The following is a 21,432-nucleotide window of genomic DNA, read 5'->3' as shown; positions in this document are numbered from 1 at the left end:
AGGGTGCATATATTTTCAGCTAATTTTAATTTGGGGTGAGCTAGCTTCTTTAAAATTTTGTCTAAGTAAGCAAACCCGCTACCATTCGTAATCAATTAGTCATTCATTCTTACTAATCTCTAAAGTTAACTGTTAAAGCAAAAATTGAGGTGTGTGCGGGCTGTGATCTAGCGGTTGTAGATGAGCCACTCTCCCAGTTTCCAACTCGACGTCATGTAGGAAGCGTACCAGGAAGGGAGGAGAAATGAGCCCGGGCTTCCTCATATCACTCTTTCATAAAAACAATTTAAGTATACAAGCAACTTACTACACGTAACATTACATAATTGAGATCATTTTTAAAGGGTTAAACGTTTTTCCAAGTTAGTCCCGAAAAATCCGAATTCTCCTGCTGAATGTGTGAATGAAATAAAAGCGAAACGCGTGAAGTGCTAGAACACACAGGAAAGAAGAGAAACTGGTGTCTTAAGGTCAATGGAGCGCTTCTGGAGGACGTGCACTCATCTATTATCTGTTAGGTAAGACAGTAATAATGGATCCTCCTAGCTGTTTTGAATCAAAATCTACATGTATGTTAAAGATAACGACCAGCGGGAGTTAAACGAGTTCAGTCACTTAGACTAACTACCGTTGTTATCAGATACTTTCTGTTACGAGCTCGATATACCTTACAGCCTATATGTCTGTTCACAAAACCCCTCGCGTCTGCGTGTAATTCGAGCGACTTTTTCTCTTTTGTCTTTGTGAATTGCTTATGTTGAGGAAGCGGTTATGAAATGGATTCATAGCGGTTTTAGATAATGCAACGTTACAATAGAAGCATCAGTTACTTATGCGAACTTTACATGAAGGCCACGCCGTGAACAAAGAAGTCCGTGGCAAAAATACAATAAAGATACAATAAAATATGTAATTTCTTGAGCCCATGTGCCCTAGAACACTAAATAACATCTTTACACTGTAGTTGTTGTACTATTTTAACAAACTTGAAGAGTCAGGAAAGTTCTGTTGGACCACAAACATCTGCTGAAGAGAGAAGTAGGAACTGCATGACTAGATGTTTATAGATGAAACCACCTTGACAACCTCAAAATACATATAACAAAGTATAAATTGAATTCTTGCATGATTTCTTTAGGTTCAGTCTCTTGTCCTCTTTATGTCCTTACATGGCTTGTTTGACAACATTTTAACATGCTTTTAACATGTTTTTACTTGTAGATCTAAATCAAATATGTAGAGACATTTAGGGCAGGCTCACCGTGTCATGGCATGTCTGCTGGAAAACAAGAATTTAGTCCATTCTAATAACTAATTTAAATGTCTTATCTTAAGAGGTTTTCATCCTGTTCATCATGCTCACAATCATCCCCTCCAGATGACTGATCATCCCAGATTTTTAAAGACAGACAATCACTGGCTTGCTTTTTGTAGTATAATATTTTTTTTTATGATTTCTACAGTTACTGTATACCGTTATTCAAATAATTTAGCCCAGGGAGTGCTGAGGAATGTGCACAGGGCTTTCCGCTTTGCAAGTTCAGACTTGCTCCTCCATTGAACAGATACAGTATTTTTTTTTTCATCTAATTTGTTTTGTATTCATTTTTTGTATTAGAAATTTGTTTATTATTTATTCACTCAAATGTCATTCCAAGTTTGCCTTTTTTCCTTCAGATTTTTTTTTTCCTATACAATGAAAGTCCGTTTCCTGTGTTGTTTTTGACCCTTTTGATATTCATTGTACGTACAATAATAGTTGTACGTTCTTCAGAATGCCTTCTTTTGTGTTCAACAGTAGAAGAGACATACAGGTTTGGAACAACATGAGGGAAATCAACATTGTGACTAAATGATAATAGAACTAACATTTTTGGGTGAACTGTACTTTTAAGATGCCTTTCCAGTCAATTCACTCCCTATAGTGGCAGTAAGTTGTGATGCTACTTTTTGTCTCTTTGTATTTCCAGAAAACAAAAACCAAAACATGAAAGTAACTGCATTTACCCTCTGTTTGTTATAATCATAAAATTAATGAATAATTAATAGCAACTTGTATATAAAATTGTCCACTGTCATACTTTAAGGAACATATAAGGAGATGCCAAAGCTAAAGTGTTAAATAATATAGTTATTTCTTAATGTCTGTAATCCAGAAGAAGCAGCATATTACAATGTAGAGCCTGTTTCAATGCATATAAAGCTCAACTGCATCTAGAAATTCCACATTTGCAGAGGGCCTGTTATCTGTTATGTATTACAAGCAATGAATGACCGAGCAGCTCTTTTCAGCAATAAAAGTGTATAGATATTTTAAATTCCAAACTTGAAATACACCTTACAAGTGTCTCAAAATAGTTCATATCACTTGTGTGTTATAGTCTTGTTGTATGATAGCTTTGTATTATAGCTGAGTATGGTGCACCAGTCATATGGACAATACTCACCCTTGTGCTTTTTTGCCATTGTCATGTGTCTACAAAATTATCATCTTGCTCACCTTCATGTTCCTGCTTTTTTAGGTAAACAAGCTGTTCAGTTTGTTAACCAGGAGAACTTAATTTAAAATGTACAGTAAATGTAACATGTACGGTATAAGCTATTTGCTACCCCTGACAATGTGTTCATTAAACTGCTAGCCTTTAATCGTGGGGCATGTTGTAATCACATCCTTATTTTGCAATTTACAAAAGGAAGCTGACATTTGTGCAACACCCATTACGTAACAGTGAGAAATGCATCATGTGGAAAATAAAATTTTTTACTGCCTCAAGACAACCATATGCTAGTATGAACCTAGATTGAAATCTTGTTTTGATATTTATGTTTTAGTAATACTTAACGTGAAATTTCTTTTTATTATACCCTTATACCCATTAGGTAGTCCGCCTCCATATAGCTGTCAAATTATTAGCTTCAGATTCTAACTATGTAACTTTTATTTTGTGCTCCAGCTTTCCTTTTAATAAAATGCGAAACAGTACACTGTTCTGATTTGGTCATAACTGTCTTCTTTTGTATGTTCAGCAGAAAGACCACTCTGAAGATTAGTCAGTGAGTTACTGTTCCTCTTTTGCCCTCTAATCATCCAAGACAAACAGTGGTTCCTTCTGACATAGTAAGTGTGTTTTTTTTTTTTTAATGCTATGCTTTGTTGCTCACACTTTAGTTTGCAGGTTTACTGTTGTGTAAAATATAGTTTTAACTGTCAAAAATGTTACGGTAGACTAACACAAAACATAAACATCTAAAATGTACATTAATATATTAAAAACTGTCAAAATAGTGTGAGTAGGGTCCATAACATCCTTTATATCTTCAGTGCCAGATTCAGTGGGATGAAAAACTTCAATAATAAGTTATTCTTGAATATTAGCCTTTTAGGTTGTAAACCTGTAATTGTGAAGACGTGTCATTGCATATGTCTTACAGATTGTTCATTAATAATTGTATATGCTTTGAAAGTTCAGTGGCAAAGGTCAGAGTTGACATTGTTTTTTGCAGTGTTTGATTGGCATGCAGTACTGGTATTTCACTGCATAGAGAGCAATGCTTTGGACAATGCTAAATCATATGAAAGTGTCCTGAGAATCTCACTCAATTATTATTATTGTTTTTTTAAAGAAGTATTATTATTGATGCTCCTTTTTAGAACCATAGTATAGCAGTAATTTAGCAGTAATTTACTGGGTTGTTTATGAACAGTTAAACTGTGCAGAACATGGTCCAATTTATGATAATGTTACTTTATACAATCGCATTGTGCAATCACTGATAATGTCATTTTAATAGTTTAGTTTCACATGCATGTAAGCTGTCAGGAATGGTTTGCTAATATTTTGCATCTTTTAGTAATAAAACAAATCCTAAAGCAGTCTGCAGTTGTGAAATGTTCATTTTTATACAGAGGAAGTGAAATCTGTGTTTTTTTTCTTCTTGTAATTAGGGGTTAAGGCTGACTAAAGACATTCAATAACAATCCTTTATACTGTATGTCCTCCTGATTGTCTCCACAGTAGCTGGTTGAGTTATATAGTGACATGTAGTATTTAAGTATTTAACCACAGTTAAAACTGTTTCCACATGTCTTTGCGTTATATTTTACATTATCCAAACATTAAGCCAAGTATAAAAATGAAGGTTATATATCAGGCATAACCCTCTCTAGGTCTGAGAACAACTTTGTAGTCACCCAGGTCAAAATCCATGCAGTTACCTCGTAAGAGGTAGCAGGTCGAATGGCAAACACGTCAAAGCAGACTAAAGACCAAATCCCAAGTGGGGTTTGTGAATGGCTGAAAGGGGTTTAACCTAGAGATTAAACATTATGAACAATTCACAACACGACAACTAAATTTGCTTAATGATGAGCTGTATTTTATTTTCAACAAGCTTTTCAAATTACAATAATCAAATACAGTTGTAATGATAATTAAAATGTGAAATGGTAATACTAACCGTCAGGACTTACTTTTTATTGTGGCTGATAAATATTTATTTAAAATTTTGTTCAACAGTGTTCAGTGTAACTTTTAATAGGCAATTAACAGGTTACCATTTAACTGTATTAGCTGTATAACTGTTGATTTGCCTTTCTTGTCTGCACTTTTTTTCACATTTCACATTCACACTTTTTTTTATTTTAGTCTATTTTTTGGTCCATTTCTGGGCATTCCTTTATCAATAAATTCTCACTTCGTCAGTATCAGAATCAGAATGAGCTTTATTGAAAAAATATCCTTATACAAGGAATTTGTTTTGGTGACACAAGCTCCTAGTGCACACACATTGATTATTACTGTAGCCTGTCTTGTTACTGCAGACATTCTGTGTCTGATAAAGTGAACCCAGTAGTATAGTAATTTTACATTTAGGTTGAGTTTTATAACCCCAGGTAAAAAGTGGCGTTAACCTAGCTTCTAAATTGCATGTGTGAAACATTTTTTTTACCTGGGTTGTTTAGAACCATGTAAAAATCTCATGGGTGTCCAACTGATGTAAAAAAAAAAAAAAAAAAAAAAAAACTGGACTCATCAGACTAGATGACCTTCGTCCACTGGTCCAAGGTTCAGTTCTGATACTTGTATTCCTATTCCAGAGCTTTTGACGGACATAGATCATCATGTGCACTCTGGTCAGTCATGGCTACATAGTCCAATATTCATCAGGGTGCAATGCAATGTGTGTTCTGACACATTTTTTACATAGAAATCTTTAAAGGGGTTTTGGAATTTGTCACAATATGAAATCATTGTCTTTCATCGCACTACCACTGCAGAAAAAGATCAACACCTACTTCTGAGTAACTGCTTCTTAAGCCCTGCCCACCGATTTGCGCATGTAAGTAAATGATGACAGAGGTGAACACAAGTTTACCTTGAGGTTCTTTTTTTGTTGTGATGCTTGCTGTTGCACAGTTGATAGGTTCCCTTAAGAAATTTATTCATATAAAAACTTGAATTAGTGAGAATGAGAAAAGTATGAAAAAAATGTAGCCTGTATTAACGACGAAAGCTCTGTTGATTGGGCTTTTTTTAAACAAAACATTAAAGGGGTGATATTATGCTTTTTTACTTTTTGAACTTTAGTCAGTGTGTGGTGTGTATCTTTGGGCATAAAAAAGATCTACAAAGTTACAAATCTCAAAGTCCACTCCAAAAGGAGATATTTCATTTTTAAAAAATACCTTTTCAAGAACTACAACGAACGGCTTCTTTGGACTATAACGTTTGTTTTCCGCATGCAATGATGTCACAACGTGGTCCATTACAATATCATTAAAATAAATCCCACCCACGGAAATTCAAATTGTTGGAGGGAGGGTAGGGACGAGGTGGGGGTTTAGCCTAACTTTAGCGATGCAGCGCGGAGAGCTGCTTCAACGCGAGCTGCAGCCCGGCAGGTATAAACACAAGCATTGACTAGAGTGGCTAGAGTGGCAGATGTGTGCAGTACAGGGGGTCGAAACACATGCCCAAGCCGTGTACTAAAGTGCTAGGCAAGCCACAGAAAAAATAGATTGTCAACAATGACGACAAGTGTGACAGCTATGGAGAAAGCAACATAGTATTCATATTTGTTTATAAATATGTAATATTAAGAATAATCAGCTGTAATTTGCTAATTAAATTCAAATGGGAAAATAAACCACTAATGCTGTGTGTATACTGAAAGATTACCATGTTACACACAGCACACACACTGAAACATATTTCCATTTGAAGTGCTTTTGTGTACTGTTAATATTTTGATACAGTATGAGTGGTCATTATAAACTGCCCCCTGTCTGTCAATAACATTAAAAGTGGAATACTATTGGTAATTCTACCTCATGATCATAGTTTTGATTAGAATACATTATTCTAATTCAGTTTATGAGGACTCACTCATGTTATAATAAACATCAAATAATATAGATTGTAATATACATTCTTGCACTTTATTTGACCTAGCCTAGTGGTGAAAAAAAAGAGAAAGGTTGCTTTTGATGTAAACATATGTTAAACTGACACTACTGACTGTCTTGTATTGCGTCTTGTCTGCTTTATCAGTTACTCAACTTTTTTTTTTTAAAGCATGTCTTGAGACCCTGCACTCTTTTCCATTTTGTTTGTGGTTTCAAATGTACAATCTCTCAGTCTGCAAATTTTAATAAACCAGGAATGTCCAAACTCAGTCTTGGAGGGCCACTTTCTTACAGAGTTTAGCTCTAGCTTGCCTCAGCACATGTGCCTGAAAGTTTCTTGTTTGCCTACCTAGTGTCACAAACACACACACTGATACGGAGGAGACGAGAGGTGAGTAGCAATCCAATCCAAAGTTTTATTGACAAGTTTGGTAGTTGAACAAACAGAGATAAACAGAGTAAAGAGTTCTTAACTGAAATGTAGAGATGATACGGAATCCAGATATTGAGCCACGCCAAACACCAGAGAGCAACGGAGAGATCCACGTGGAGATAAGCATAGAGTCAGGAGTAGCGTTAGCATGTGAACGGTAGACCAGACAATGAGAGAATGAGCGAGTGTCTCTTAAGATGGCAGATGGAGGTGGCTGTGGTGAATGCCTGACACTACCCCCTCCTCCAGGGGCGGCTCCCGACACCCTTACACGACTTCGAGGGCGACCACGACCGCGAGGGGGACAATCCGGGTGACTCCTGTGGAAGTCCAGTAGTGGGATCTAGTATGTCATCTCTGGGCACCCAGGATCGCTCCTCTGGTCCATACCCCTCCCAGTCCACGAGGTATTCTAGATGGCCCCCCTGACGCCATGAGTCCAAGATCTCGTGGACTGTGAAGATGGAAGGTTGGTCCAGGACTTCTGGAGGGAGCTGAAGCTGGAAGGTGACATCGTTGATCTGCCTCAGGATCTTGAATGAACCAATATAGCGGGGACTTAGCTTGCGGCAGGGCAGACGTAGACGCAGGTCACGGGTGGACAACCAGACCTGATCCCCAGGTTGGTAAGCGGGAGCAGGTCTTCTTCTGACGTCGGCGAACCTCTTGTGCTGTCGAACTGTGCGCTGGAGGTGGTGATGAGCTGAGTCCCACACTCTCTTACTCTCCCGAAACCAGTGGTCTACAGCTGGAACATGGGCAGGTTCTTCAGTCCAGGGGAACAGCGGAGGCTGGTAACCGAGTACGCACTGGAAAGGTGTTAAGCCGGTGGTATCTTGGCGGAGAGAGTTCTGTGCATACTCGGCCCACGGGAGGAACCTGCTCCAGCTGTGCTGGTCCTTGTGACAGTATGCCCAGAGGTAACGTTCCAGCTCTTGGATCTTTCTCTCTGTCTGGCCATTGGTCTGTGGATGGTAACCGGGGTAGAGGTTAACAGAAATACCAAGTAGCTTAAAGAAAGCTTTCCAGACATGAGAGATGAATTGAGGTCCCCGGTCCGACAAGATCTCCTCGGGCAAGCCGTAGTGTCGAAACACTGCTGGAAGAGATGTTCAACAGTCTCATGTGCAGTGGCCAAACCCTTTAGAGGGAAAAACATTTTGAAGAAGTGATCGAGCATTACTAGTATACAGGTGTTACCTTTGGAGCTCAGGAGATCGTTCACAAAGTCCACTGCTATATGGGTCCAGGGCATTGTGGAATGGGTAGTGGCACCAGTTTTCCTGTGGGAAGTTGACGGGAGAGGTGGACATAGCACCGACAGAGCAGCTCTGGACGTACCTGATGGTATCACGGCGCATACTGGGCCACCAGTAACAGGTTTGAAGGAGCGAGAGGGTCCGTTGGCTGCCTGGGTGTCCAGAGCCCGGAGACTGATGAGCTGCGCCCAGAATGGGTAGACGTTGGGAGCGAGAAACGAAGATCTTCCCTTTTGGGCATTCCGGCAGAGCGGGCTCCTGGAGGGTGGCTTGCCTGATGGTTTCATCCTGATCCCAAAGAATGGGGCTGACAATCAGGTTGGAGGGAATGATGGGTTCTGGCTCAGAGGGGTAATCTTGAGGAGAACTGTCGTGAGAGGGCGTCAGCAGAAACGTTCTTGGAACCGGGTCGATAGGTAATCTTGAAGTTGAAGCGTGTGAAGAATAATGCCCAACGTGCTTGTCTGGGGTTGAGACGTCTTGCTTCTCGGAGGTACTGGAGATTTTTGTGATCTGTGGTAATGGTAAACGGATGAGCTTATCCCTCCAACCAGTGGTGCCACTCCTCCAGGGCTAGCTTGATGGCTAGTAGTTCTCTATTGCCTACATCGTAGTTCTGCTCCGCCGGAGACAGCTTAGGGGAATAGAAGGCACAGGGATGGAGGAGAGGAGGCTCGCCGACCGCTTGGGATAGCACCGCACCCACTCCAGTGGTGGAAGCGTCGACCTTAACTGTAAAGGGAAGTTCGGGATCTGGGTGATGTAGTAAGGGTGTGGTACTAAAGATCTCCTTGAGCCGCTGGAATGCTTCGTGAGCAGCAGGGTTCCAGCTGAGATTCTTAGGTTTACCCCTCAGGAGGGAGGTTAACGGAGCCATGATGGAACTGTAATTCTGGATGAAGCGTCTGTAGAAATTGGAGAATCCCAGGAAACGTTGAAGTTCTTTGACTGAGAGAGGTTGTCGCCATTCCTGTATGGCGAAGACTTTCCCCTGATCCATCTGCACGCCCTCGGCATTGATGATGTAACCCAACTGTACGGATGGGCGATGGAACTCACATTTTTCAATCTTGAGGTAGAGGCTGTGCTTTCGTAGCTTATGGAGGACCTGCTGGACATGCTGGCGATGTTCGGCCAAGTTCCGGGAGTAAATCAGAATATCATCAATGTAGACAACAACGAACCGATGGAGGAACTCCCGGAACACCTTGTTCATAAACGTTTGGAAGACGGATGGGCTGATGGATAAGCTGTACGGCATGACCCGGTACTCATAATGCCCCGTAGGTGTCACAAAGGCTGTCTTCCATTCGTCTCCCGCACGAATACGAACGAGGTTATAAGCACTCCGCAGGTCCAGCTTCGTGAAGATTTGGGCTCCACAAAGCTCTTCGAGGGCGGCTGGGACCAGAGGGAGCGGATATGGTTGTTGTCTGATCTGGGAATTGAGTTATCGGTAATCGATGCAGGGACGCAAACCTCCATCCTTCTTGCCCACGAAGAAGAAGCTTGAAGCGGCTGGCGAGGTAGATGGTTGGATGAAACCTTGACTCAGAGCCTCCGCTATATACTCCTCCATCGCCTGGCGTTCCGGGATGGACAAAGGATATACTCGCCCCTTGGGGAGCTGGGCTCCAGGCAGCAACTCGATGGCACAGTCCCATGGCCGATGCGGTGGTAGATGGGTGGCTGCTTGCTTGCTGAAAACATCCTGGAACGCTATGTACTCAGCTGGGACTTCAGGGGTGAAAGATGGTTCCGGACTTTTCACCAGTCAAGTCAAGTCAAGTCACCTTTATTTATATACCGCCTTTAACAATACAGAATTGTGACAAGGCGGCTGTACAGTATTAAATAGGAAACAGTACATCAACAATGCCAAAGGCAACATTAAACACTCACTTTATAGGTAAAGGTAGTTAATCAAAAACAATAAAATAAAATGCAATATTGTGTTAAGAGAAAGTGTCCCCAACTAAGCAAGCCAGAGGCGACAGCGGCAAGGAACCAAAACTCCATCGGTGACAAATGGAGAAAAAAACCTTGGGAGAAACCAGGCTCAGTCGGGGGGCCAGTTCTCCTCTGGCCAAAGTTCCCGTGGTCTTGTGCTGACAGCCATCTAGGTGATGTGGTCTTCACTGTGGATCCGTCTCTGGGGCTCATCTAGTTGATGTGGACTCTGCTGACATTCAGGGCTGTAGAGGTCGTCTCTAGGTGCTGATCCACCATCTGGGCTGGGTTCGGACTGGATCCGGGGGACTGCAGTGACCATCTGATCTGGATACGGACTGGATCTGGTGGTTAATGTGACCTCGGAATAAGAGAGAAACAGACTAATATTAGCGTAGATGCCATTCTTCTGACGATGCACTGAGTACATCGGGTGTTATGGGAAGTGTTCCCGGTTCCGGTTGACCTAATTAGTGCAGCCTAACAATCCTTTAACGGATTTGAATTATAAGAATGTGGATTTGTTATGTGTAAGCAAGGTTAAAGAGATGGGTCTTTAATCTAGATTTAAACTGACAGAGTGTATTTAAACTGACAGAGTGTCAGTTTAAAGTTGACGACCAGAGTTGACGACAATAGAACTGGAACGGATGGTGAGTGGGGCAAGTTGACGAGGCAGTTGTTTAGACAATATTCACTCCAACGGATGATATCGCAGGGCTCCCAGCTGAGTTCTGGACAATGTTTTTGGAGCCACGGGCGTCCCAGGATGATACTGACGGTGGAATCCTCCAGTACCAGAAACCTCATCTCTTCTGTGTGAAATAGTCCTACTTGTAGAGTGATGAATGGTGATGAATAACGTACCGTCCCACGCCCCAGTGGCTTTCCCTGTATAGTTTTCACAGCAAGTACTTGGAAATGGCGACGACAGGGGAGTTGAAGCTGATTTAAACAGTCCTGGGAGATGAAGTTGCCGGAGGATCCAGAGTCTACCAGAGCGGAAACACATAAAAAAAGTAGAAGTATGCAACGTTACTGGTAGTAGTGCAAGAGGGGTAGTTTCTACCTCTGTGGAAATGGTACTCACCACGGGGCGTGGGGGTCTGATGGGGCAGGTACGTAGAACGTGACCAGGTCATCCACAGTAAAGACATAATCCGTTAGAGATGCGCTGATTCCGTTCGGTGCGAGAAAGGCGAGTCGTGTCGATTTGCATGGGTTCTGGTACTGGGGAGCTAGCAGCCACCAAGGTGGACTGAGGAGCGGTTACTGAGGGCTGGCAGGTGGCTAGTCGCTGGGAAACCCAGGTGGTTCTCTGCAGGAAGGACTCCAGTCCAATACTGTCGTCATACAAAGCCATCGCGGCGGGGATGTCAGGGTTGAGTCCCTGTCTGTAGGCTCCCAGCAGCGCAGTCTCGTTCCAGCCGCCAACCTCCGCCAACATGCGGAAGTGGAGAGTGTAATCATTCACCGAAGAAGTACCTTGTTGAAGACGGAACAGCTGATCGGAAGTGGTGAATGTACCGGTGGTTGTGCTGAAAACCTCGGAGAAATGGCTCGTAACTGCTCATATGAATGAATAATGGGATTATCAGAGTTCCAAATGGCTTTTGCCCACTGTAGGGTCTTACCGGTGAGCAACGAGATGAGGAAGGCGACCTTAGCATTCTCTGAGGGAAACATGCGTGGTTGCATGCGTGGTGGCTGTGGTGAATGCCTGACACCTAGTAGAGATGCAACAATACAGTTAGTCCACAGTTCAGTATGTACCTCGGTTTTTAACCATGGTTTTCGGTTCGGTTCTGATAGCTTGCCACATCAGTGTATTTTCTGCAACAAATTAACAACAAAATGCTCCTGTAAACCTCTGTACATTGGAAAAAGCGTGGATTAGATGTCTGCTTAATATTTACAAAATAGGATGTTTCACTCATACTGGACACCAGAGGGAGCCCTCGTGCAGAAAATCCACATATGCGTCAAAGAAGTAACACTGATGATGTTCCGTTACAGCTTCTCTAATATAGATAACAGGGTTCCCACGGGTCTTTTTTTAATCCTTAAAAAGTTTGTGAATCTGAAAAAAAAAAATTCAAGGTCCTGGAAAGTTTTTGAAAATGAACATATTTAGATACAGGTCATTAAAAGTGCTTGAATTTATTTTGTGCAAGATGTTTTCTGGAAAAAAAATTCATTTTATTCCCTCTAGGCCGCTAATGTGTTATTTTGCAAACATTTCATAGTCTATACATACATACTACCTTGCCTGAGTTCCGTTAGTTAGGGTGACCAAACGTGCCCTAGACATGTCCTCTTTTTGGACCTAAAAAAATGTGTCCGGCCGGGTTACATCCCTAGTTAAATCTGATTCCTGCATCTTGTGTTGGATGCAGGGTTGCCAAATCTGCATTTTTTGCATGGAATTGGGTTGATTTTAAACTGTTGCAAAGGGTTGATTCTTCTCCTGTTAATTGTTTCAAATATTACCTTTATTTCCTAAATTACCTTTGACTGAAATGTAACATTTATTACTCTTATTTATAATTATTTATAATATTTATTACTCTATTGTAACATTTTGCATTCTACCTGTGCCTTTTAGCTGTGTTTATGATCAGTCTGCACAAGGGTGACTGTAAAATATACATTTTAGGTGTGGAAATTAAATATTTTGAGTTTTGATGTGGGATATGGTCATTGCACTACTTTGGGGGCTTTTTAGTTATAATAATTAAGATTACAAAGAATGGCTTGCCAGAGATCCAAAGGACCATCACTTGGACAGGTGCAGAGCTGAATATTCTTCAGTTTTATGCAAAACAGAAATACCAAAAAATGAATAATAATAAATGCTTTTTTGTATAGTTGTATTTGACACATGAAAACTATAACAATGTATCTTACAAGGTAACACAATGTAACCTTGCTTTCACTTGAAATGTGTCCCCACATTAAGTCCTTGAATTTGAGGGTATTAGACTTGGAAAGTCCTTTAAAGGTCCTTGAACTTGAAGTTAACCAAAGTGTGGGAACCCTGGGATAAAGGCATCACTATCTCTGTAACTGAATAAAAAAACAATATATAACGTTAAACGTTTTGAATGATGAAATATAAGGACAATAAACACTCTTCTGGAATAATATATGGTTTATCTGTGTTCTTCAAGCCATCTTGTGTATTTTCATAGTAATTAAGTAAATTGTTAGCCATTGCTAATGGACATACATAGAATATGAGTATAGAATACATTGTCTGCCTCATTCTGTGATAAGAAGTCACAATAAGTTATAATGTTTTTTATAACTTTTGTTTTTATAACTCTTTTGTTGGACAGCAAGTTTAGAAAGGCTTATCATTGCATGTCATTAGAATGGAAGATGCTCTGCGTGTGTTGCTTTTTCAAATATAAGTAGGGAAGCGTTTCCTCATCTCAGCACATGAAATTACTGGCACACACAGCAAATTCCAAGAGAAGTAAAACAAGGAAATTATTTATTTGCAAAACCAAATGCAAAACGTGTATTGAACCGTAGATGTCGTAAACGAAAGTTTCGATATTATATTGAGTGTTGTGACATCCCTATTACCTAGTAAGACCTTGATTTTTTTTTTTGTTTTTTTTTTGTTTTTTTGGTTTAGGTTGTTTAATTAGGGTTGTAGCTAAGCTCTGCAGGACATTGGCCCTCCAAGAGCAGGATTGAAAACCCCTACAATAAACAGTTATTAATTCAAAGAGCTGATAAGGTAATGTTCTGTGCAATAGATATAATGCTTAATAACTGTGCACACTTTACAACGTGACCTTGTAAACGTATAAATGTTTTAAGGTAAAATGAAAAATTAAATAAAAGGCAGTAAATGCAAAGTATTGAAGTTCCCCACTAATGGGGATGTCAGTGCAGTTTCTTGACCAAATTGTTGAATTTTACCCATTTTGAATGGTTGAAAACCAAGTGTGCATCATTTTGCATACAGCTAAAAGTTATTGTATTTAAAGGGGAATGTCTAAAGAACAAATAATGTTGAGACTAGAAATGTACTTTGTACTTTCGCACTGAACAGGACAGTGGCCCCTCTAGGAGCAACACTGGAAACCCCTGCTATAAACAGTTATTAATTCAGAGAGCTGATAAAGTAATGTTCTGTGTATTAGATAATGTGCTTGATAACAGTGCACAGTTTACAATGTAACCATGTAAATGTATCAATGTTTTCAGTTAAAATGGTATTGAAGCTTCTTGCTGATGGTGAATGTCAGTGTGTTTTTTTGTACAAATTGTTGAATTTTACCCATTTTAAACGGTTGAAACTTGGAAACCAAGTGTGGGTTATTTTGCATACAGCTGATTGTTACTTTATTTAAACTGAAATGTCTGAAGAACAAATAATGTTGAAACTACAAATGTACCTTGTACTCTGGCATTGATCATACCTAACAGATTGCCGAAAATTCACTGAAATGGTCATTGTTCTTTTTTCAGAACCAATCCGAGTATCCGCCGATCCAGTGTCCCACATTTGGTTTTCGACCAGGGGTTTTCAAAGAATATAGGTAAAATTAAAAAATGTGGACTAGTGTTTTCAGAAGTACTGGTACTTTGGTACCAAGTCTAATTTTCTCGCTAACCAATGCCTAATTTTTAAAAACTTAATGATACCAGCCTTTCCACAGTACCCGTAGTACAGCTTTCAAAGCTCCGGTATTTGTGTGAGTGCAGGGCTCAACAATAGGGACTGCCCAATGGCCCTGGGCCAGCGTGAAGGACACTCGGGACAGTTGACGGATTTGTCACTGCCTCAACTGGGCCACTGCTGTGTCCTCATAAAAGTTTATTATTTGCACATGCCATGCCAATATAATCACTGAATCAATTTTTAAGCATTAAAGCACATGAAGACACGCAAGACAACTCAAATCAGTACTCATGCGTTTTGTGTGGAACACGACGCACAACACTGTAAGGACTGGATTGTAAGGACTGGTGTCCTTATTGTTAATATTATATATATATATTTAACCATGGTTATCGACTCGTGTTCTTTCAGTGGTATCAGTCCCGAATACTAGATTTTTGGTATCGTGACATCCCTATTGTGGACATTGAATTGGTTTTTGATGACTGAAAATGTGTAAATTATAACAATTTACTCATGGAGCCACATTGAAATGGCAATATCTCTGGAAACAGGCTTATAGGACTTTAAAAATTGATATACAGTACCAAAAGAAAAGTGTGTTAAAGGAGAAATTCACTTCCAGAACAAAAATTTACAGATAATTTACTTGCCCCCTTGTCATCCAAGATGTTCATGTCTCTCTGTATTCCAGTTCAAGACCTAGGTTAGGGTAGGTCAAAAAACTCCCATCTCATTTTCTCCTCCAACTTCAAAATTGTCCTACATCGATGCAGAAGTACTGACCCAGTGTTTACAAAGTGAACGTGCAAAGAAGGTCAAATGCCCAAAAAAAAAGCAATGTAGGACGATTTTGAAGTTGGAGAACAAAATAAGATGGGAGTTTTTCGACATACCCTACCCGGATTACACAGACTATGCATCCACGTCGCAGAGCTAGACAAGATGAGCATTTGAGGTTAAAAAGTGTATAAATTGTAATTTTTTTTTAGAAAATAACCCTTCTTCCTCGGCTGGAATCACATTTAGAGCTCTTAAAAGCTGCATTCAAACTGCATTTTGGAAGTTCAAATTTGCAGACACTATAGAAGTCCACTATATAGAGAACATTACTGAAATGTTTTCCTCAAGAAACATAATTTCTTTATGACTGAAGAAAGAAAGACATGAACATCTTGGATGACAAGGGGGTGAGTAAATTATCTGTAAATTTTTGTTCTGGAAGTGAATTTCTCCTTTAGGAACCTAATCTAACCTTTAAGAATTTAAAAGGATGTTAAGATATCGTTAATACGCTTTGAGTTTTGAGGTATATAAACTTCAGAACCCCCCCCCCCCTTTTTAACTATCACCATTGGCATATAATGCAACAAAGATTAAGTCATTTTTAAAAGATAAAGTCATTTTTACCCACCTGTAATTTGGCTCCAAATCTCAGGTGAAAGCTGTCATTTTGACCCCCCTCTACATAATAGTGCATTACTCAGTAAATATTTATCCATGGTATTTAATATTTTGTCTTTCTTATTCACTTATGCATTTCTTTCACCAGGAAAAAACAAAAAGCTGGGGACCTCTGTTTGAGTTGACATGGAATGACCCAGCTGCTTTCTTGTGTCAGTTTAGCTCTCCCATTGTAATTTCAGATCATGCAGCTGTCATAGTCGTAGTATTTTACTTCCTTGCAGATGTCTGTCACAATCCCCTTGGCGATTTAACTTGCTACTTCTTACTGCACACATTGTATATTGTTGTTTTAATTGAGTCATAACAAGTATTAATTTTACAGTGAACATTTTAATGGCCTTAAAAAACAGTGCTTGCACAAAACACTATCCCTATTAGGATATTAGCTTATTAAAGAGCTTACATCAGTGTTCCCAAAATCCATAATGACCCCACAAAATACACATTACTTCTTGTAACCAGAAAGAGCCTGGCATCCCCTTGTAAATCTTTAGTGACCTATAGAAGGGGCTGTGAGCCACTGGCCTACATAACTTTATGTCAAACTGAAAATAATCGCAGTCCTTAAAATGACAAGTTCTCAGTCGGTGCAGTTACATTATTACACCAGGAGGTGGCGCCAAGAGATTGTCTCAGCCCTCAGACTGCCTCAGACACAGAGAGCAGACGAGATGACGGAGGCAATGAATCAGATTTGTTGTGTTAGATCCTTTAGTCCATTTACTACAATTGGGCTTCTTCTTCTTTTTGGTCAAAACTTTATTTGAACGGTTAGAAAATGCAGATAACATCATGTTGTGAGTCAGCCAACCAACCAACATTTTATATGGCATTTATATGGCATAATTAAAAGGGCTGGCCTTAAAGTAGTAGTTCTGTATTTAAGACACATGACATTTAAATGTTCCTCCAAAACACTTTTTTTCCTACTGTCACCGCAACATGGAGGACACCTATTGAAGTGCTCCAAAAATTGCTCTGTAAACCTAATTTCTGAACATCTCTTCGCAAGGGGGATTGTTTTTGCATCATCTTTGCTTAAATGACATATTTTTATTCACAATTAAACACTGTCTAATATAGCTTTTCTGTAAAATGAGAAAATATCAATGTTGCCATATGGCAACACTGTACCACCGTTGAATTGAAGTAATGTTTTTCCCCATTGGGTTTTTTTATAAATAGTAATGTCGATAATATGATTGCAGTTATTTATTTATTTGAAGTGTTTATTGAAGAATAGTTGTATTTATGTATGAATAAGGAAATTATTTAGTCTTTTAAGAAAATTAATACAGCAGTATCTCACGGAAAGGGCAATAGGAATAGTCCAGAGTTGGCTCTTCCATGTGATGACAATGAGGCTTTCAGTGACTGTAACAATGAATGTGTTTGTGCTTGTGTGAATGTGTCTGTGTGTGTGTGGCAGATTTTGATGGAAATTAAGATTGGTTACATCAATTTCTAAAAGAAATGGTCATTTCATTTGAAAAGAAAATCATAATTTAATAGAAAAACTACTTTTTTGGCCATTTTCCATTGTGGTACACTGTGGCCATATGGCAACATTTTCTTAAATACATTAAATACTTAAATACATGGCAACATTTTCTTTAAACTGTTTTACAGATGTGTCTGTTGCTCACTTTTTATAATGCCATATATGTTGGTCACAAAAAGCACTGAACATTCTAAATGATCTGGAGCTATCTGGAATTTAAAATCAGCATTTGGAACATAAAGGCTATACAGCACTATATTTTCACTATAAAAAATATGAAGAAATGCATGGACCATACTATACACTATGATTGTGGGACATCATAGATTGTGAAGGGTACATCTAAAATACCTTCAAAAACTTATGTAAACATTAAGATTTGCCTTGATGCTCCCCTTTATATACTGGATATACTTTTTTATCTGCCTGGTTTCTTAATAAACATGATTTATTTTTCATTAATCCCATTAAATGTAATGTTTATACATAAATATTGTTACAAATGGTGCATATATAATTTCTCGTTTCAGTTTTTGTTAGATTTAAAACCTAAATGTCACATCAAATAATAAATATTGTTTTGACTATTTAATTAATTAATTAATTTTCTCAAAACAGCCCTAAAAAACTGAATCAGGATGTCATCTGAGGAAGAAGATGCCTCAAACAGTAACAGTGGTCAATCAAGGCTGAAGAGCAAGAAGCCGCCAAGTCTGATGATTGCAATTCCCAAACCTGAGGCTGACAAAAAGGTATCTAAAAGAGTTCACAATGTGGTCCACAAGATTTGGGCCATTTCTGTCTTCAGTTTGAAAAAATGAAAACTATTTTTGTAAAATTTCTATTTCATTTTAGTTTTGACGCAATGCAAATAGTTTGTTTGTTTATTTTTATTTTTTTAGAATGTTGTTTGCTTTGTTATTGTGTGTATGGATTGTAGACTGATGTAAAAAAAAAAGGCATTTTAGCATTTAACTGCAAGTTGTGGACAAAAATAGGTTTCAATGCTTGTAAGATCAACTTTAATTGATAGATATGGATAAATAAAACATACTCTCTGGTGGATTTGTGTTGTTGTTATCAAGATATTAATAATGAAATAAGAGATTAAACTAACTATTTTATTCATATCAGTCAAATAAAAATGTTAGTTGCTGAGCACTAAGCAGTTAAGAAATTCCTATGGCATGCCCACAGACCATTTATTCACAGTTTATTAGTACATCTTGATTACTAAATGGCAAAAGCTGATGAAAACGGCCAGTTCTGTTTAACTGGCTGCAAAACAACTTTACAATTTAGACCTGCAGATTTTTGTCAGTTCACAGGTAATTAACATTTTAAAGAATTTTCCTGCTGCATAGAAAGCTTTTAAGAAAGAATTAGTTGTAAACTTTGTGACTAAGTTAATGCCTTGAAGTTATTAAGAAATATCCAAGAATTTAGTTTGAAGCTGTTTAAGGCTACACAGCTAATGCAGTTTAGTGGGTCCTAACTGCATGAATGTTTGTGATTTATAGTCCCTGCGGCCATCTTTTAAGAAGAGTGTGAGTCTACAGCAGTCAAGTGAAGGATTGTCAGATAGCAGTCCATCTGCAAGGGACAGACGAACAACGTTCAAGAGGCAAACATCGCTCTCTCAAAGCATTCGCAGGTAAACTTACCCTATCACAGGTGAATGAGTGGATAAAGAAATAGATGAATAGATGTTTTTTTTTTCTTAATTAGAAATATAGGACTGAAAAGAAACTTTAGCATTGAGAAGACAAGGAGAATTTAATTAAAATAAAATATGCAGATACAAAAATAGATTAATATAGAAGATTGTTTGTCAGTAATAACAGATTTAGACATAGCAAACACAGTTAGCACCCATGTAAACAAAAAACATTTTGATAGTTAATTTTATCTCCTATTTGGCAAAAATAATAAATTGATTAGCCTATATAATAAAATACATGTCTCCTAACCTTACAGAGATTTTAAGTGGTATAAATGTCAAGCCTAGTGGGTTGGTCAGAAATTTCATTCACTATTCAGGTGCCCCATGAATGTGTCAGACACTAGGTGGCAGTATAATTCATTTAATACTTTATACAAATAAACATTTCTTTTATAAAGACAGAACTTTTTCCCCCCTTCCCCCAGAAGGTATAAGAAAAGTAACACAGTGTAATAATAATTATTGTTCTTCTGTAATTCTGTGGTACTAATTATTATTGTATTATTTATTTTCATATAGCATCAATATTTTGGTAAATATTTAGGTCAGGTACATTTTAGAACTTCTATCATTATTTATGAAACATTGATTTAGTTCAAATAAGTTTTTGTACGAATTGTTTTCTTTCTTTTTTTTTTTTGTTTGTTTTTGCAAGTATGGGAACATTCAAGAAGTTTCTGTAATATTCTGTAATATTCTAATGCTTTCTGTAACATTCCAGAACATAGTGGGAATAGTCATAAAGTACAAAAATCATCCAACATACACTTCTGAAGTTTTTATTTTGTATCTTTATTATATTTGGTTTCTTTAAAAACATTATATTACCTGAAAACAATTTTTTTTTTTCATTTTTTTTTTTATTGTTTTGCAAGAATTAAAAAAAAAAAAAAAAAATGTGTGTAATGAACTTTAAGTACACCACAATTTCTTTAGCATCCTGAAGCTGGCTGATTATACTTGGATGGTATTTCTGGTTTTATGAAATATCTCTGTTATACTAGCCAAAGTGGAGTTTGCGTGGTTTTTAGAATTTATTTTAATCTTTGTTTCCAATACCCTTCCATTATTTTATTTTCTAACTCAACTTCCCATTTAACGTTAATCTTATGTAAATTATGTACTTTTTTATGATTTTTTTAAAAAAAAAAAATTTAATCTTTTAAATAACTTTTTTTTTTGTAGATATTTATAAAATTATTTGATTTAACAATAAATTTGATAAAATCTTATAAACCCTTTGTCAGCCCAAGCCTTGATCAAAGGCATTTGGTTTTAAAATCTGGATCTCTTTCTCTTAAACAAACCAGCTTGCGTTCCCTAATCTTCATCTAAAACATCTAAAAGTTTCACCTATGCAATAATAACTATGATTCATATTTGTCTTTCTCCCAAAGAATGTACTGACAGCATCTAGTAATCCAGTCTCCACACATTTCCACTTTGATGCATTATCCACTTGCATCCTATTTAAAATTGGCTGAACAGGCTACACAGTAATAATGCTATAAGTTAGTCAATGCTAAACACTCTATTTCTTTACTGTTTTGTAAGCCTGTGAGTTTTACTCTTGGTTTCCCCTCATCCCAAATAAATTTTCTAAAAGTACCATATATACCAAATATTCCACGTGTACTACTAAGGTGTATATATAAACTGGAAGATTTTGAAACAGAAATAGTAGAAATAGTTTCTAAAGTATCATAATTACACTTTTAGAAATTCTTTACATTGTCTCTACATTACACATCACTTCCAAGTACATTAAGATTGATTCCATTTAATATCATATTTCTTTTTAAAACCCTTTTGTAGTTTACCCCCATTCCTAGCTTCTGCCTTGTAAAACTGTAGTTTATAACCTGTCAAATCTCCATAGAGGTCCATTTCTTCTAACACTGAGGGCAATGAATTTTCTACATCTTTTAAAAACAATACTGCATACAATGCAAGTTTGTGCTCCTCATTCTCGACTCTAAGATCTTTTATTGTAGAAGTATACTCTTTGCTAATGGCGCTATACATTAAGCAAATATCTTATACCCCTCATTAAT

General features: G+C 38.0%; 1 protein-coding gene across 5 annotated transcripts in view; it reads left to right on the top strand.

The window, feature by feature from the left end:
• Window positions 1-215: 215 nt before the first annotated feature.
• LOC127167242 (inactive rhomboid protein 2) overlaps window positions 216-21,432 on the top strand; it is a 47,070-nt gene continuing 25,853 nt past the window's right edge. The window contains exons 1-5 of one of the 5 annotated variants that reach the window (XM_051113163.1): window positions 216-518; window positions 3,031-3,118; window positions 14,534-14,604; window positions 18,274-18,407; window positions 19,176-19,309. In XM_051113163.1, the coding sequence (XP_050969120.1) occupies window positions 18,294-18,407; window positions 19,176-19,309 (248 nt within the window). In that variant the 5' untranslated portion in view covers window positions 216-518; window positions 3,031-3,118; window positions 14,534-14,604; window positions 18,274-18,293. Of the gene's footprint in view, window positions 519-3,027; window positions 3,119-5,033; window positions 5,341-14,533; window positions 14,605-18,273; window positions 18,408-19,175; window positions 19,310-21,432 lie in introns of those variants that run through there. The other 4 variants (XM_051113162.1, XM_051113161.1, XM_051113160.1 and 1 more) reach the window with 4 other exon arrangements.

The sequence above is a fragment of the Labeo rohita genome, chromosome 6 (genome assembly GCF_022985175.1).
Source record: "Labeo rohita strain BAU-BD-2019 chromosome 6, IGBB_LRoh.1.0, whole genome shotgun sequence".
Classification (NCBI taxonomy): domain Eukaryota; kingdom Metazoa; phylum Chordata; class Actinopteri; order Cypriniformes; family Cyprinidae; genus Labeo; species Labeo rohita.
This window is presented reverse-complemented; position numbering and strand designations above follow the sequence as displayed.